The 18,046-nt window shown below is 41.3% G+C and overlaps 1 protein-coding gene across 1 annotated transcript in view; it reads left to right on the top strand.

Annotated features, from left to right (window-relative positions):
- The window catches only part of ADAMTS18 (ADAM metallopeptidase with thrombospondin type 1 motif 18), a 149,278-nt gene that overhangs the window by 121,301 nt on the left and 9,931 nt on the right, over nucleotides 1-18,046 (top strand). Inside the window, exons 17-20 of the mRNA XM_021702791.1 lie at nucleotides 9,009-9,150; nucleotides 11,748-11,874; nucleotides 14,932-15,136; nucleotides 17,829-18,014. Coding sequence (XP_021558466.1) covers nucleotides 9,009-9,150; nucleotides 11,748-11,874; nucleotides 14,932-15,136; nucleotides 17,829-18,014 — 660 coding nt within the window. The remainder of the gene's footprint in view (nucleotides 1-9,008; nucleotides 9,151-11,747; nucleotides 11,875-14,931; nucleotides 15,137-17,828; nucleotides 18,015-18,046) is intronic.

The following is an 18,046-nucleotide window of genomic DNA, read 5'->3' as shown; positions in this document are numbered from 1 at the left end:
ATGATTGTGCACACAACTCTGCATGTGAATTTACGGCTACGTAGACATTATAGTCAAGCCTTAAGTCATTTCATTTTTTAAAGTTGAGAATCTTTTATTCATTATGTGCTCACTGAATGCATTAATGTGTTCAGCAAACAAAATATAAATATGTCCTATATGCCATATATTATATGAACACATCATATAATCTTGTGAATATTTATAGTAAATTGTGTAAGTTATTCTTCTTGCTTTGGCTGGCTGAGTAAACTTATTACTTTGATAATATGAAATAGATTAGTTGCCTTCTTGGAATCAAATCTGCTTGCTGCTGTTTCTACTTTTAGCTCAAGAATTTTACTCTTCAAATTAATACTTATTCTTCTCAATCTCTTCCAAAAAGTAGAAAAAGAAGGAAAACTTCCAAATTCATTCTATGAGGCCAGCATTACCTTGGCATCAAAACTAGATAAAGACCTCACTAAAAAAGAGAACTATAGGCCAGCATCTTTGAGAGGTAGATGCAAAAATCCTCAACAAAATACTAGCAAACTGAATCCAACAAAACATTTAAAAAATCGGGGCGCCTGGGTGGCTCAGATGTTAAGCGTCTGCCTTCGGCTCAGGTCATGATCCCAGGGTCCTGTGATCAAGCCCCGCATCGGGCTCCCTGCTCGGTGGGAAGCCTGCTTCTCCCTCTCCCACTCCCCCTGCTTGTGTTCCTGCTCTCGCTATGTCTCTGTCAAATAAATAAAAAAAATTTAAAAAATAAAAAAACATTAAAAAAATCATTAACCATGATCAAGTGGGATTTATTCCTGGTTTGCAAGATTGGTTCAATATTTGCAAATCAACCAACACGATACATCACATTAATAAAAGGAAGGATAAGAACCATGTGATCATTTCAATAGACACTGAAAAAGCATTTGACAAAGTACGACATCCATTCATGGTAAAAACCCTCAACAAAGTAGGTTTAGAGGGAACATGACTCAACGTACTAAGGACGATATATGAAAAACCCACAGCCAATATCATCCTAAATGGGGAAAAACTGAGAGCTTTTTCTTTATGATCAGGACAAGAGCGGGATGTCTACTCTCACCACTGTTATTCAACATAGTACTGGAAGTTCTAGCCACAGCAGTCAGACAACAGAAAGAAATAAAAGGCACTCAGGGCGCCTGGGTGGCTCAGTTGGTTAGGCGACTGCCTTCGGCTCAGGTCATGATCCTGGAGTCCCGGGATCGAGTCCTGCATTGGGCTCCCTACTCAATGGGGAGTCTGCTTCACCCTCTGACCGTCTCTCCTCCCATGCTCTTTCTCACTCTCTCTCTAAAATAAATAAATAAAATATAAAAAAAAGAAATAAAAGGCACTCAGATCAGCAAGAAAGAAGTAAAACTTCCATATGATACTATATATAGAAAACCCTAAGAACTCCCCCAAAAAACTGCTAGAACTGAGACATGAATTCAGTAAAGTCACAGGATACAGAATCAACATACAGAAATCTTTTGCATTTCTCTACACCAATAATGAAGCAGTAGAAAGAGAAACTAAGGAATCATTTCCATTTATAATTGCACCAAACATAGTAAGATTAAGGATTAAGTCTAACCAAAGAGGTAAAAGACCTGTACCCTGAAAACTATAAAACACTGATGAAAGAAATTGAAGATGACAGAAAGAAGTAGACATGCCATGCTCATGGATTGGAATAACAAATATTGTTTAAATGTCTATACCACCCAAAACAATCCACACATTTAATGCAAGCCCTGTTAAAATACCAACAGCATTTTTCACAGAGCTAGAATAAATGATCCTAAAATGTGTATGGAACATATAAATTTGTATGGAAAGACCCTGAATAGCCAAAGCAATCTTGAAAAAAACAAAGCTGGAGGCATCACAGTTCTGGACTTCAAGTTATATTATAAAACTATAACAAACAAAACTGTATGGTACTGGCACAAAAATAGACACATAGATCAATGGAACAGAATAGAAAACTCAGAAATGAAGCCACGACTCTATGGTCTGTTAATCTTCAATAAAGCAGGAAAGAACATCCAATGCTGCAAAGATAGTCTCTTCAGCAAATGGTGCTGGGAAAACTGGACAGCAACATGCAAAAGAATAAAACTGGACCGCTTTCTTACACCAGATGCAAAAATAAATTCAAAATGGACTGAAGACCTACATGTGAGACCTGAAGCCATAAATATCCTAGAAGAGAACACAGGCAGTAACTTCTTTGACATTGGCCATAGCAACATCTTTTTAGATATGTCTCCTGAGCCAAGGGGAACAAAAGCAGAAATAAACTTTTGGGACTACATCAAAATAAAAACTTCTGCACAGTGAAGGAAACTATCAACAAAACTAAGAGGCAGCCTACTGAATTGGAGATATTTGCAAATGACATATCTGAAAAAGGGTTAGTATCTAAAATATACTTAAAAAGTCCTAAAACTCAACCCCCTAAAACCAAATAATCCAACTTAAAATGGACAGAAAACATGAACAGACATTTCTCCAAAGAAAACATACAGATAGCCAGTAGACACATGAAAAGATGCTCAACCTCACTGATCATCGGGGAAATACAAATCAAAACTACAGTGAGATGCCACCTCACACCAGTCAGAATGGCTAAAATCAACAACACAAGAGACAGCAGGTGTTGGCAAGGATGCGGAGAAAGGGGAACCCTCTTGCACTGTTGGTGGGTATGCAAGCTGGTGCAGCCACTGTGGAAAACAGTATGGAGGTTCCTCAAAAAGTTAAAAGTAGAACTACTGTTTACCATAAAGAATACAAAAATATTAATTCAAAGGGATACACACCCCCCTGGTATTTATAGCAGCATTATCTACAGTAGCCAAATTATGGAAACAACCTAAGTGTCTATCGATTGACGAATGGATAAAGAAGAGGTGGTATATACATACAATGAAATATTACTCAGCCATAAAAAAGAATGAAATCTTGCCATTTGCAATGACATGGATGGAGCTAGAAAATCTTATGCTATGTGAAATAAGTCCATTAGAAAAAGGCAAATACCATATGATCTCACTTATATGTAGAATTTAAGAAACAAAACAATTGAGCAAACAGGGTAAAAAAGAGAGAGGGGCAAACTAAGAAACAGAGTCTTAACTGTAGAGAACGAACTGTAGTTACCAGAAGAGAGATGGGTGGTTAGTGGAGGATGGGTGGTTAGTGGAGGATGGGTGAAATACGTGATGGGGATGAAAGGGGGTACTTGTCATGTTGAGCACCGGGTGATGTATGGAAGTGCTAAATCACTGTATTGTACACCTGAAACTAATATTACACTGTATGCTAACTGGAATTTAAATAAAAATTTTTTTTAATTAAAAAAAAATTTTACCCTTCAGAGGATCCTTACATATTTTTGTTTAAACTGTGAGGGAAGGGAGGTGGGAAACTCAATATACAAGTTTGCCCCTTTGAGGGGAATAGAAATCCTCAAAGAAACCTTAAATTCTCTTGGTTGTTTTGTGGCTTTTTGGCAGAAATTATCGCCAAGATACTTTATTCATTAAATGACAGATACAAAGCTTCTTTAGGGAGTCATGTGATCTGTCCTCTCCTCCCCCTCGCCCGCCCCAAATTTCACAGCAGCATTTGATTTTCCTTTGCAGGTTCTAGGGGATTTTCATCCCTTTGGTAACTGTCAGCAAATGATTATTATAATACTAAATGGTGCGGCCTTATTTCCTCTACTGGAGAATATGGCTTCTCCTCATCCCTAGAGCGCCGTGAGCATGGAAATCAGAAGAGGTGACGAGTGTAGCTTAGACCAGGGAAACAACAGTGGAGAGAGACAAAGTGAGACACGGTCAGATTGGAGGTACCCTGGACATGAAGAGAACACCATTTCCTGGTTGGTTAGTTGCAGGGTGTGAGAAAAAGGAGATGGGGTGCTTCCAACTTTTTATCTTAGCCTGAACGATTGGAAGGATCGGTTGCCATTACATGGGATCGAGAAGAACATGATACAGGGAGGAGAATCGTGAGTTCAGTGTTGTATGTTGATATGCCTTTTAAAACTTCAAGTAGAGATGCTCCATAGGCAGGTGAATGTGTGAATATGGACCTCAGAAGATGGGTTTCATCTCCAGCTCTGCTGCCCTATAAGGCAACCACTATCCACACATGGTTATTTAAGTTTAGATTTACATTAAATGTAAAGGCTTATGTAGTCACAGTAATATGCTGTGCTCAGTAGCTGCATGTGGCTTGTGGTTACTGCATGGAGCACCATGGGATTAGAGTACACGATCATCATTGTAGAATGTTCTCTTGGAAAATATGGTGTGGAGTGATGAATTTGGGAGTGGTCAGCATGTGGATTGTACTTAAGATCAGAGCACTGGATGAAGTCACGTGAAGGAGTGTGTATAAATAAACGAGAGGTCAAGGTGTTGGAGGTCCCTTTGATAATGAATAGTTAGGAGATGAGGAGGATTCAGCCAAAGAAATTAGGAATGAAATTTTGTGGGGCAGGAAAAGAACTGAGAGAATCCGCTTCGGGTGGCAAAGCAAGGAGGAAGGGATTGATTGTATCCAGTAAGACGAGGCCCATCAACTCTTGGATATGGCAGGGTGCCCTTGAAAGAGCGGTTTCGGTGATGTGTTGGGGAGGGACGCCTGATCCAGAAGGATCATGGGTGAATGAGAAAAGATATGGAGACAGAGAGTAAAGACAACTCTTTGAGGGATTTTTGCTCTAAAGGGAATCGGTGAATTGGGATATGAGCTGGAGGGATATGTGGAGATATATCCCACATGTGTGGAGATTTTTTTCAGAGGAGATAGATAATAGCGTGCTTGGATGCTGATGGGAAAGATCTAATAGGGACATTTCAGTAAAGCTCAAGATAAAGGGGCAGTTCTGGTAGTGGTGTCCTTAGGTGGATGAGGGCAGATGGAATCTGGAGCGTAGTGGAGAACCTGGACCGAACAGGAGCTAGGGTCAGGCGTTGTGGGGAAGAGTAGGAGAGCTGGAGCGTCTGAGTACAGATGCAGAAAGAGGTTTCACGGGGGAGATTGTGTAAATTCTCTTCTTATTGGTAGCATTGATAATTCTCTATGGCTAGCTTTACTGGAGCCTGAGGGACACTTGACATCTTGATTGGTTTTGTTTAATAGTAATGACACTTTGATGTGCTTGATTTTTTTTTTTCCTAAACACCTCCTGCTGTTCACAGCAACATTTTAAAATGTTTTACAGAGAAACCACAGGCCACATACGGCTTAGGTTCTAGAGTCTCTCTAAAAGGTGAAAGAACATATTTTCAATGCCCATTGAAAGTGTGTTAAGTCCCTCTCAAATCACCAGAATGGAAGTCTTCCAAACTCAAAAGGCAAGAAGTAGTATTTTTAATTTTTTTTTAAAGATTTTATTTATTTGAGAGAGAGAATGAGATAGAGCATGAGAGGGGGGAGGGTCAGAGAGAGAGGCAGACTCCCCGCTGAGCAGGGAGCCCGACGTGGGACTCGATCCCGGGACTCCAGGATCATGACCTGAGCCGAAGGCAGTCGCTTAACCAACTGAGCCACCCAGGTGCCCAGTATTTTTAATTTTTTATGCATTTCCACTGGGGACCCATTTGCCCTGTGGTAGTCGACATCAGGATCTAGTTTGAATGGGAGAGAATGGGGTGGTCTTAGGAAGTGGAGATAAGTGAGTGGATTTCTTTCTCTATCATGCTTAACACTTGAACTTGTGTCCCTTACACGCGTGTGTGATACATCATGTGTTATAAAATCATCCTGCCTCCTGAGCGTTATTGCTCACTACAATGCCATGTGCTTCACCTACGTTTTACTGCACACGTGGGCAGGTGCACTGCATTACTCTCTCCCTGTGAGGTCTCTGTACAAAGAGATTCCGCTAAAAGGGATATGGCACAAAGAAAATAGAAACCCAAAGTGTTACATACGAGATACTACTTTAATTGAAGGGGAAATTGAGTTGAAATAGCAATGAGCATCAAGATTCTTTTCAGAATGTAAAACCTCTCTCAAAATTCTGGTGTGATTGTGAATAAAACTCTCAATTGTGTACTTAATATCAAGAACAGTTGTATGACATAGCTGTAAAAAGAAGAAAAAGACTAGAAAGGTCTTCAAAAGTAAGACCTCTAGGACCTTGATTTTGAGGTTTTTGTTGGTGACTAAGGAAAATTTGGCATGTGTCCATTTTAATGGTACTATTACCTATTGTGTTTTGTTTTGGATGGGGGTGAAAGGAACAAAGACCCATCTGTCAGGATGTTGGTTGTTTCTGGGAGGCACCAAGTATTCATTTTGTTGTACAACAAACGATGTTCACACCATGGAATCTTCGGAGTAAGCCATAATATTCCTGGAGACACTGAAACTAACAGCAAGTGGAAACCATTTTGTAGTATCCTGAGCAGTGGTTGGTGTAATGAAGGTCCTTGAATAGCTACCACCCACGCAGCCCTAATTGGAGTGGGTCCCACCAGACAGAGAAAGAGCCAGGGCTTCCTATTTTTAACTGGAAATCTGCTTTGCTTTTGGGGCATGAATGCCCAGTCGTAGTGGTAAAGAATTTTCCACAAGACTCATGGGGCGGGAGAGAAACAGCTATTTATACTCATGTTTGAGATTAAAAGAAGAGGAAAAAAGGAAAAGCAATACTTAAGAAAAGAGAGCATCAGGAAGGGAGGCAAATAATGTTTGCCCCAAAGACAAGGTGATAGATTGCAATATTTAGGCACATTTGGTTGGCGGTCCTACGTTCTATTTTAAGCTTGTTCAAGAGTCACCTGTGTGATCCTGTACAAGTTCTTTCTTGTCAGTTTTTTCCCAATGAAAAAATGAGCAGCTACGTTGAAGAGTTGTTATAGGAATGTTTTGAGATAATGCCTAGAAAATACCCAGCAGAGGGCCTGACATGTGGGACGTGCCAGTACATGATTGGTCTTATGTTAGTGGCCAGACCTTATAGGGTCAGATTTATCCTGAGTCCTTGTCCTCTTTTTTTTTTTTTTTTAATTTTTATTCAAATTCCAGTTAGTTCACATACAGTGTAATAATTAGTTTCAGGTATACAATATAGGGATTCAGTGCTTCCATGCGTCACCCCTTGCTCATCAGGACAAGTACACCCCTTAATCCCTATCACCTGTTTGACCCACCCCCACCACCTCCCCTCTGGTAACCCTCAGTTTGTTCTTTAGAGTTAAGACTCTGTTTCTTGGCTTGCCCCTCTCTCTCACTTTCCCCCCTATGCTCATTTTTTCTTAAATTCCACATAAGAGTGAGATCGTATGGTATTTGTCTTTCTCTGACTGACTCATTTCACTTAGCATAAGGTTTTCTAGCTCCATCCATGTCATTGCATGGCAAGATTTCATTTTTTTTTATGGCTGAGTAATACTCCATTGTATATACATACCACATCTTCTTTATCCATTCATCTATTGATGGACACTTGGGCTGTTTCCATAATTTGGCTCTTGTAGATAATGCTGCTATAAACATCAGGGTGCATGTATCCCTTTGAATTAGTATTTTTGTATTCGTGGGGTAAATAATAGTACAACTGTTGGATCATAGGGTAGCTCTATTTTTAACTTTTGGAGGAACCTCCATACTGTTCTCCACAGTGGCTGCACCAGTTTGCATTCCCGCCAACAGTGCAAAAGTGTTCCTTCCCCTCTCTCCCCATCCTCGCCAACACCTGTTGTTTCTTGTGTTGTTGATTTTAGCCATTCTGACTGGTGTGAGGTGGTATTTCACTGTAATTTGATTTGTATTTCCTTGATGATCAGTGATGTTGAGCATCTTTTCATGTATCCTAAGTCCTTTGGAGATTAAATCCATTCCAGTATATACATTAGCAACCCCTACTTCTGGTCCTGTTTCTTTTTGTCATATCTGTTCATCCTGGTACAAAATTGACAGATACATTCTCTTTGGAAATCCTACTGGAATTCCTTGGATTCTAAAATTGATGATAGGTAACTCTGAGCGGGGTATTCTATGGTTTTTGGAGTTCCTCCCTCGTGCCCAGCTTCTACTGGCACCCAGGAGAAGGATTGTAAATTGTGGCCCAGGATAAATCTTAAAAATATATATTCTTAACCTCAGAAAACAAACTGAGGGTTGCTGGAGTGGTGGGGGGTGGGAGGGTTCGGGTGGCTGGGTGATAGACATTGGGGAGGGCATGTGCTATGGTGAGCGCTGTGAATTGGGTAAGACTGTTGAATCAAAGACCTGTACCTCTGAAATAAATAATATATGTTAAAAAAAGAAGATAGTAGGAAGGGGAAAATGAAGCGGGGGAAATTGGAGGGGGAGATGAACCATGAGAGACTATGGACTCTGAGAAACAAACTGAGGGTTTTAGGGGGAGGGGGGATGGGTTAGCCTGGTGATGGGTATTAAGGAGGACACGTACTGCATGGAGCACTGGGTGTTATACGCAAACAATGAATCATGGAACACTACATCAAAAACTGATGTATGGTGACTAACATAAAATAAATTTAAAAAATTAAAAATGAAGAAAAAAAATATATATGTAGATTCAGTTTCAACCATTATCTGTGAGACACCACTCTGTTAGGCCCATGCTAGGCTTTCAAGTGTAATGGGAAAGTCGAGACCTCATAATATAACCTTACTGCCTTCAATATATTGTAAAAAAAAAATTTTTTTTTCGCTTTATTAATGGATATACATAGAGTTGAGGGTAGTGGGCTTATAGCAAAAGTCGTCATGTTTCCCTATTTAGCATCCATCTAAATCACAGCTTTGATGATATGGAAATACACATTTTAAAGTATCAAGGGAAAACTTGAAATCAACATAAAACACACTTGCGAACAATGGCGTGAGCCAAGTTTAAGGTCAAAATGTCATACAAATATCTTTAAAATGTTCGGTGAGATTTCTGGAATTCCAGGGTCTGACCTGTCTCTTCATCTCTGGTTTCTATCTGTGCTGTCCAGGTCCTGATGCAAGGCAAAAATCCGGGGATAGCTTGGAAGTATGCACTTCCCAAGGTCACGAATGGAACTCAGCCAGCCTCAAAAAGGCACAGCCATGCCTGGACCACAGTGCAGTCTCCATGCTCTCTCTCTTGTGGTGCAGGTAGTCGATTTTCCAGTTCTACCTTACAAGTCTCTTCTCAAAACAGGTTCTTCAATCTCAGACCTCTTTACATTGTATGATTTAAATAAGCAACAAAAGAACTGTCTTTTATGGGAACCATCCCTGTAAAAAGCAAATATTATTGTCCTCTTTAAGGATTTTCCTATGTGGAAAGGAACCAAGTCTCAGAAAATTCAAGTCATTCATAACCAGGACTCAAAGGTTACCTATCTGAATTTATGGGGCAAAATAGACAAATACCTGTTTTTTTTTTTTTAAGATTTTTATTTATTTATTGAGAGAGATAATGATAGAGAGCATGAGAGGGGGGAGAGTCAGAGGGAGAAGCAGACTCCCTGCCGAGCAGGGAGCCCGATGTGGGATTCGATCCCAGGACTCCTGGATCATGACCCGAGCTGAAGGCAGATGCTTAAACAACTGAGCCACCCAGGCGTCCCGACAAAATACCTGTTTATTTATATTTTTCTTTTCAGCTTACAGTTTAGTTTCTCCCTATCCTGACTTTTCTGTTGGTAAGAACCTCCCACTGAGGCTTGTGCGAGGGAGGGTCTAACCCAGAGAGAACACGCGCAAGGCAAACGTAAGACGTCTGTCTGAAACGCAGGTATTATGTCATCCCGTCCCCCAGGGGTGAGGCCAGCAAAGTCTCTCTCAGGAGGGAAGTGTGGTGAATCTGGGAATTCACCCTCCTAAGGGAGGGAAAACAATAGCTGTCCTCTCAGTGAGTAGAAGGCAAGCATTTTATTTAGATCCAAAAATATCATATATTTGTGTGTAAGTCAGTCTTTGTTACCCTTGCCCCTGTGAGAAGAAGAATGAAAATCTATAAATGGATCCATAAAACTGAAGCATGGAGGTTAGCCACACGTTTTCTCATTATCAGAGCATGTGGTGACAGTGGGTTTCCCAAATGTGTCCATCCCCCCTAAGCACAGTGGGGCATCTTGAACCAGACACAGAGAGCAGAAATATAGAAAACGGAGAAATTCTTCAGTCTATAAGACTTCTTCAGGTGTTCATGCTAATTAACAAAACACAAGGAAATACTTCTTTGTTAAATATATTAAATACTTGAAAAAAATATTAAATACTTGAAAAGTAATACATTTTTATAGAAACAAATAAAGGGGATTCAGAGCACATGGATCATGCTGAGCCCTTAGGAACGCATAGCATTGTTGAGTTATTATGTTGTACACCCGAAACTAATACAACACTGTATATTAATTATACTTAAAGAAAACGTAAAATTACCAAAAAAGTAATACATTTTTCGTAATACACATTTTAAAGGCAATAGACTATGCAGAAGAAAAATAATTTTCCCTAATCCTTTAATCAGCACATGCCAATGTTAATATTTTTGTCTGTGTCATTCTATCACTTTCTTATGCAAATATAAAGACACGTGTGTTACATGTTCTCAGACACACCCACACAGATCATTTTATATTATTTTTTTACGGCACAGAAACCATGCTATTGATACATGTTTACAATATGCTCCTTTTCACTTAAATTACAAGCAGTTTTTCATGTATCAAATGCTTTTTGAGATCATTTGCAATAACTTCCTGGTATTCCAGGGAGAGCACTGTTCTTTGGGAAGGGAAGAGATTCAATCCATTTTCCATTTATGGCGAATGAGTCCAACCAAAGGGAGGATGCTGGAGAAGTGCATTGTGGGATCCTCCCCTTGCCTTGATTTAGCGATCCCTTCATGTGACTTCCAGACCATAGTGTGTCCAAGGCATATGAGAAGGAGAGTCGAAATGAATAAATGGAAGTAAACAATTAACTCTAGGGAATCCCAGTGTTTGGTAAGTGCCTCCTCCAGGCACACCTCCTTCACCTAATCATTATCACAGGAGTAACTTTTCATTGTTTCTCAGATTCCATTTTAAGGAAAAGTACCATGTAAATATAAACAAACAGAATTCAAAGAGGCGGCAGCATTCCTATTTGGAGAGCTGACAGACAAAATTATTCACACACATAAAAAATACGTGCTTCTGATGAGAAGTCCGGAGACGAACATTGCAAGCCAGGCATTAAGTGTCACTAAAGCAAAAAACCAAAAGCCCCGAGTCCTAGCTGACAGATATGAATCGCTATTCAGAGAATTCAGCTTTTTGTTTATATCTATTTCTTATGGAAGTAGAAGATGCTTCATGGAAAAGTAGGATATTAGCGTTTCCACACATAATTTACCAAAGGTTTTTCTTTGAAGAACATTTTCCAATAGATGGATGCAATGTGAGTTCAAGTTTGTGGGATGTTCCCCTGTAAAGCCACCCTGTTTTCAAAAGGTTGTGTTTATCACTTCATGGTTCAAGAATCCCTAGTGGTCTTGAAAACTAAGAAGCTACACATTCAAATTATTAAAATATGAAAACTATTATCTCGGGGGGAAATGGGATTCAAATTAGTTGCAGATGGGAGGTGTTCTCAACACCGTATTTAGATTCTGTATCTTAAGTAAAACATCAGAACCCTGGTAAGTCAAGCTGCACTTGGAACTGAAATTGAATTGGTTATCTGTAATTTTCACTTTGTAACTTTTGATGTCTTATTAGGTTACATAAGTGTAAAGGCCATTTGCTTACGAGATCAAAACACTCAAGTCAGCTCTTCGTTCTGCAATGCAAGAACCAAGCCAGCAACTGCACCCAAAATATGCAATGCTTTCCCCTGCCCTGCTTAGTAAGTCATCTGGAAATGTCTTTCTGGTAACGTGTGTACTTGCATGCTCTTCTTGTTGATATGAGAAACTAAAACCCACTGTTGGTGCTTCTGCTCACAAGTGACCCAGAGAGAGAGCGAATGCCCAAAAAAAGTAAGAGAGAAAAGAAGACAATTGAGGTTAAAATATATAACTGGAAAAACACAGATTTGCTTTAGACAGTCATTTGACTCCAGCATTGCAAACCTAACCTTGGGGTTTTAAGGTATCTTTTTTTTTTTTTTTTAATCTTTACATAGAGCCTCCTCTGAACTAAATCAAACAGATATTTAAATAGTACAAAATCCCATATTAGTTAGATTTACATGTAGTTGTGTGCTTAACTCTCATATAGTCATCCAAGAATTTAAAAATCATAATACTAGGCAGACCATGAAACCCCAAATGCAAATTACACAGTAGCAAGACACAAAATGAAAAGAAAGAGGTAGAGGCCAAGTGGTAATCCGCTTCTGATGATGGCACTCTATGGGGAGCTCGGTGGGTGTGTTTTGGGGATGGATTTTAGCCACACTATTGTTTGAATGCTAATTTTAAATAATCTTCCCAGCCGAATGGAGTCTTTTGTGTGATTTATCTTCTGCCAGATGTATTTATAGAGAATCGGCAGAGTTCCTTCTAAAGCAGTGTTGTGTTCCCTAATGATTCAGATCATCTTAATAAGTAGTGTTTGCTTTGTGGTGATGCAATTATATTGCACAATCTTTTTAGACACATACATGCATTTTTTCCTTGTAATAGTGCAGTTGTTCTCATTGTCTGAGGCTTCAGCTGTTCACCAATCCCATATGCCCTGTTGTCCACCTCGTTTTTCTCCAAGAATCTGGAACCAGCTGTTTCCTGAACACAAAGAGTAAGAAGAAATTTGGTGGGCTTCCATGGATTTTCCCATTTTGCTAAGAAATATCTGATTCTAAAAGATATCCGGTGGCTCTAAGATATGATTACCAGACAGTGTTATTGACGCTTGTGGAGTAGTGTCTTCTTTAGATGGGTGTGTGTGTGTGTGTGTGTGTGTGTGTGTAATTGTGAGTCTGCTTGAATGGCAAGCTGATGTTTTGTGATTTTAAGCCTCCTTCCCATTGTTGGCTGTTTCTGCCAAGCAAAGACACAGACCCCCTTCATATGTCCATCCAAGGAAAGGGAGAGAGCCCAGCTTGTGCCTCACTGCTAGAACTTCTGTGATGACCCTGTGTGGAAATAATACTGTGCAGTAACCAGTTACTGGCTATTTAAAAACAGAACAGCCCTCACAGTGACTGCAGGGTCCGTTGCTCCCTCCCTCCCTTCCTTTCTTCTCCACCTTATCATTTATATCTTTGTATTTTCCTGTTGGAATAATGGGACCTTCAGGGACATATACTGGAAATAAGGTCTTAGGTTATTCGACTTAGAAGGACAAAGGAATCCATCCCATCTAGCTCTGTTATCTTCCCATGCAACAAGCATGTCATATGCACGTACTAGATGCCAGCCTTGGGCTGACAGTGTGGATCCAGAGAACTTGTACTTCGTGCCACCAGTGAACTCACAATCAAGGGGAAAAGAGGGGTGTGTAAGGAAGTAATTGAGAGGCGGTGAGATACGTGCTATGAAGAGGGCATGTACAAAAAAGCAGGGGGGTGGAAATGGACAGTGTAGGAGGTGGGCTCTGAGGTGGGGTTGCTAGGGACTGAGGACAAATGGGGAGTGAGCCTGGGGCCCAAGGATGCAGAACCATGCCTGGCATGCAAAAGGTCTACTTGATGTGCTCTTTCTGTACTTTAACAGATTCATCATATTTGTCGAATGAAGGAAAAAGTTGAATTGGTTAGACAAAAATGCCATCTTTATAGGAAAATGGAGAAATTAATAATCTCATAAATATGTTTCCTTGACATCTTACAAGACACAAATAATTACACAAATAAGGAATTATTCTATTTTGTATTCTCTTTCTTTAAAAGAATATGAATTATGCAGTGTTTTAGAACAACATCATCTAGAACTCATGTGCCACACTCTCTGGATGAAAGGAAAGGTTTTTAACTTCACACGTCGGGCTGGAGGGGTAAACCAGGGGAAAAAATCACAGGACTGGTAAAGGTGGCAGAAATGCAAATGTAAAAAAATGTATTTGGTCTCAGGTTTTATTTCTTGAAATGAGATTTAGACTACTGGTAAACTAGTCTTAGACATCACTCCTATGACTGAAATGTGTAAGGTCATCTCTGGGGGATCTTTATGCCAGGCCTTCCAATCCTAGATTATCAATTGGTCAAATGCAGTCATTGGAAAGGATTAGTAGGTTCATTCACATGCACACCAAGTCTCAGAACACCGTGAAAAATGTGGTTTGGCAATTTCTCCATAAAGAACGCAAGGTTGTGTCTCTTAACTCATCCATGAAGTTGAAGAATAACCAAATAGTTGGGGGAACTGCCTCCTTAGAAATAGTTTCTGTAAGACCACTGCTGAAGGGGCCCTTCCCTCCTGCAGGCATGTATGATGCATGTGCACCCCCCTCCCCTCCCATTGATCATTCTCCCCTCAGTCTCATTACCGTACTTTGTATTAACGTCTATTATAGCCATCATCCCATAGTATTGTCCTTATTTGTTCACATATCCACCTCATCACTGTGTTGTAGGCTCCGTAATGGAAAGAACATTGCCTCGTGCATTTTTCAACCCCGATGCCTGGGAGAGTCCATGGCACAAAGTGAAGATCCCAGTAGATTTGGCCGAATGAATGAATCGCTCAGGTTTCCAAATGGCACATGTTTCTTCCCTTGCAGAGAGCAGGAGTATGTTTTTGCCCAGAACTGTGTGCTGATTAAATGTGACTCCCTCTCACTGGACCCCATTTGCATAGGCTTTGAAACCCATAGAAAAATAGTTGCTAGGAGTCGTCGTTATTGGTTCTAAAATCAATCCAAGGCTTTCATCAGGTGGTTAAAGCTTATACAATAACTGCTTTGGAAGGGATGATGCAAAGCCTCAGCCTCATTGGAAGTAATTCTGGTTTTTCACTGCAAGCTGGAAGCCAGGCGAATGGAGTGTGTGCAGCCGGTCGTGTGCGGGGGGCCAGCAGAGCAGGAAGATCCAGTGTGTCCAGAAGAAGCCCTTCCAGAAGGAGGAAGCCGTGTTGCATTCTCTCTGCCCAGTGAGCACGCCCACACAGGTGCAAGCCTGCAACAGCCATGCCTGCCCACCGGAATGGAGCCTTGGACCCTGGTCTCAGGTAACTGGGCAAGACTTGGAGTCGTGAGCCTTGTTCCTTCTGGGACAAAGATGGTGGCAAAAACAGGGGTGGTGTCCTTGCTCTCCATGAGGCACTCAGCTATTTATGCTTTCCCGGGAATCACACTGAGTTAATGTGACAAGGCATTTTAATTTGTATTTTTTTGTGATTTTTATGCAACCTGCAGATTGGAAGCCCCTGCATCACAGCTCAGAGTCTTCCTTTGAAGTCTAGAAAGTAGAGTATGGGGGCCATTGAGGCTAGATTCATGAGCACAGCTAGGAAGGATTTGCGTGTCAGTGGATTGGCAGACGAAAGGGCTACTGAATTCTCTAAAGCAAATAGAAAACACAAATACAAAAAGTGGCGTAGGAAGGATATTCAACTCTTGCTTCAGGGGAAAGAGCCGTGGTGTTGGAGGGATCCAGAGGGGAGTCGGGTATAAAGTTTCCTATCATCACAAACTCCCAGTGAAAGGTAGAAAGTTATAAAGTCAGAAGAGGCACAGACCTACCCACCATTCACAGCCCTGAGGTGCTCAGTGGGGGCTGGGTTTGTCAGAGGTCCTCTCAGGTGGTGTCTGGAAGCATTTTTCACTGTCCCAGCATGGAGGAATGATGCTATGGGTATCTATTTGGTAGAGATAAACATCCTACAGTGTCGGGGATGGCTCCCTGAAACAAAGATTTATCTGGTCCAAGACATGCTGACGGTGAGAAATCTGCTCCGTGGTAACCCAGCCTCTGCTAAACCACGGAGGTCAAGCCAGCTTTATGGAATCATCAAAAAGAGGCAGGGGTTCTAACTGTGAAGCCAGGGAGAAGTCCGCGATCACATTTCTGCCATGCTTTCCTTTAGGGAACATTATCCTGGAGCACTGATTTCTGATTAAGGATCGCAGTGTACTGCCCCATCCCCAATAGAGTTCAGATCAAAGCTTTTTTTTTAATTATAGGACATGAGATTTTTTAATGTTACAACTCTGGTAGGGGAATAAGGAGCTAGCAGTGGGAAAGAGTATCTTTGACATGCATTGGTATGCTTTAAAATGAAGGAACATAATTATTTATAGCAGAAGGTCAATCGAAATAGGCTATGGTGTTATGTCCGGTCTCTTTTTCTGCAAGTAAGGAGGTACACTTTACAAGAGGAAAATTCAAAGGGCTGTTTTAGCCAAATGTGTGTGGTAGGCATGGGGAAAAGATATGGGGGGCCAAGCAGTTCCAAATGTGACCTCATGAAAAGGAGCTTTGGTTCAGAGTTTGCCCTAAATTTGACATGGAAATATTTTAAGAGAGTATTTTATGTCCTTGGTTTTTTGTTTCATTGTTGTTTACTAAGACCAAATGTGTCCTTCTGGGAACATCTTCCTGACAAATTTGAAAGGAGTCCCTCAAACTTTGTTACCTCAACCTGTTCTTCCCTTAGAGACCATGTCTCTGAAACCTTCTGGGAAGCAATTTTAAAATGTCTCATCGTTCTTAAAAAAATAATTTAAAAAAACAGGAAAACATAAAATAAGAATTCTATTGAAGAAGGGTTTAGAAATTTTGAATGTGAATGAATGATGATATGCGTTAGTGGGACATCTCCCCGCCTGATGCCAGACAAACTTGTCTGCCCGTCTTCACTACGTAACAGCTGTTTGTTTGATCTTGGTCAAGTTCTCTAAGCTCCGAGTCTCAGATGGCCCTTCTGGAGAACTGGACAATAACAGTGATCTCAGAGGGTTGGTAGAAGGTTGTGGATACAAGTCAGCATGCCTGCCTCATCACATGGAAGGCATTACATAAATGTTCTCTGCTGCTGTGGTTTGCAGATTATGATAATATCGTCCCCATCATCCCTCTCCCTTAAGGATGTGAAGAGCCAGAAGTCATGTTGATCCTTGGAGGCGGCTTGGAATTGTGCCTAGATGTTTGCATGTTGACAAAGAGCCGAGGCAAGAGGGGCACCTCTCATATGGCTCTTCTCAGAAACCGAGGCCGGGGAGGGGACGTGTCCCTTGAGGGCAGATCCAGACCTGGAGCCTACAGCTTCCAAGCGACCCTGACAAGTTTTTAACTACTCATCTGAAAGCGAGGAGATTCTCCTCTCTCCCCGCCCCCCATATGTTTCACAGAGTTCTTGGGAAGGGCAAGAAAGTAAGACTGCAGGAGTGGCCCATCAAGCAGGTTCATTCACAGACATTCACCGAGTGCTTCTTTCTTTCTTCCCCTCTAGTTAGCATGGAGCCCACCCCCCAGGTAGCAGGTGTGTAGGAACACGGATTGGACACCCTGCACCCATTTTTATCAATGTCACGGTCTCTTGCTATTTTATGCGTGCATCTTTTTCACTTCCTGTCAGATGCACAATAATCCTCCTTAGCCAAGTGCCCAGACCGAGCGCGAGCCACCGTTACCCCAAAGAGCAGGCCCTGTACCATTCTCCCAGTAATCATGGATGCTGTGGAGAGGGAACCTCGTCTTCGGGCCTGGGCAACCAGCAGCCCCTGGGCATTCAGATGGTGAAGGTGAATGCTAACCTGCATTTACGGCCTCTAGAGAGAGGAAAGATTTCTCCTACTGAGTATAAGGCATTTGGTTTTAAAGCTTAAATATAGTTTGTTGACTCAGTTTTCAGTGTTCACCTGAAGAAAATCATTTGAAACTAGCATGCACATGACTCTTTTTTTCCCCTCCATCTCCAGTGTTCCAAGAGCTGCGGGCGAGGGGTGAGGAAGCGTGAAGTCCTATGCCAAAGCTCCCCCACGGCAGAGAATGTCCCGGAGACCCTGTGCTCCAGCATCCCAAGGCCCGAGTCCCAGGAGGGCTGTGTGCTAGGACGATGCCCCAGGAACACCCGGCTGCAGTGGGTTGTGTCTTCCTGGAGTGAGGTAGGAGTTGCGAGTTAGTACTGCTGGCTTGT

Source organism: Neomonachus schauinslandi, chromosome 16 (genome assembly GCF_002201575.2).
Source record: "Neomonachus schauinslandi chromosome 16, ASM220157v2, whole genome shotgun sequence".
NCBI lineage: Eukaryota > Metazoa > Chordata > Mammalia > Carnivora > Phocidae > Neomonachus > Neomonachus schauinslandi.
Note: the sequence above shows the minus strand (reverse complement) of the source record. Positions and strands in the feature narration are given on the sequence as shown.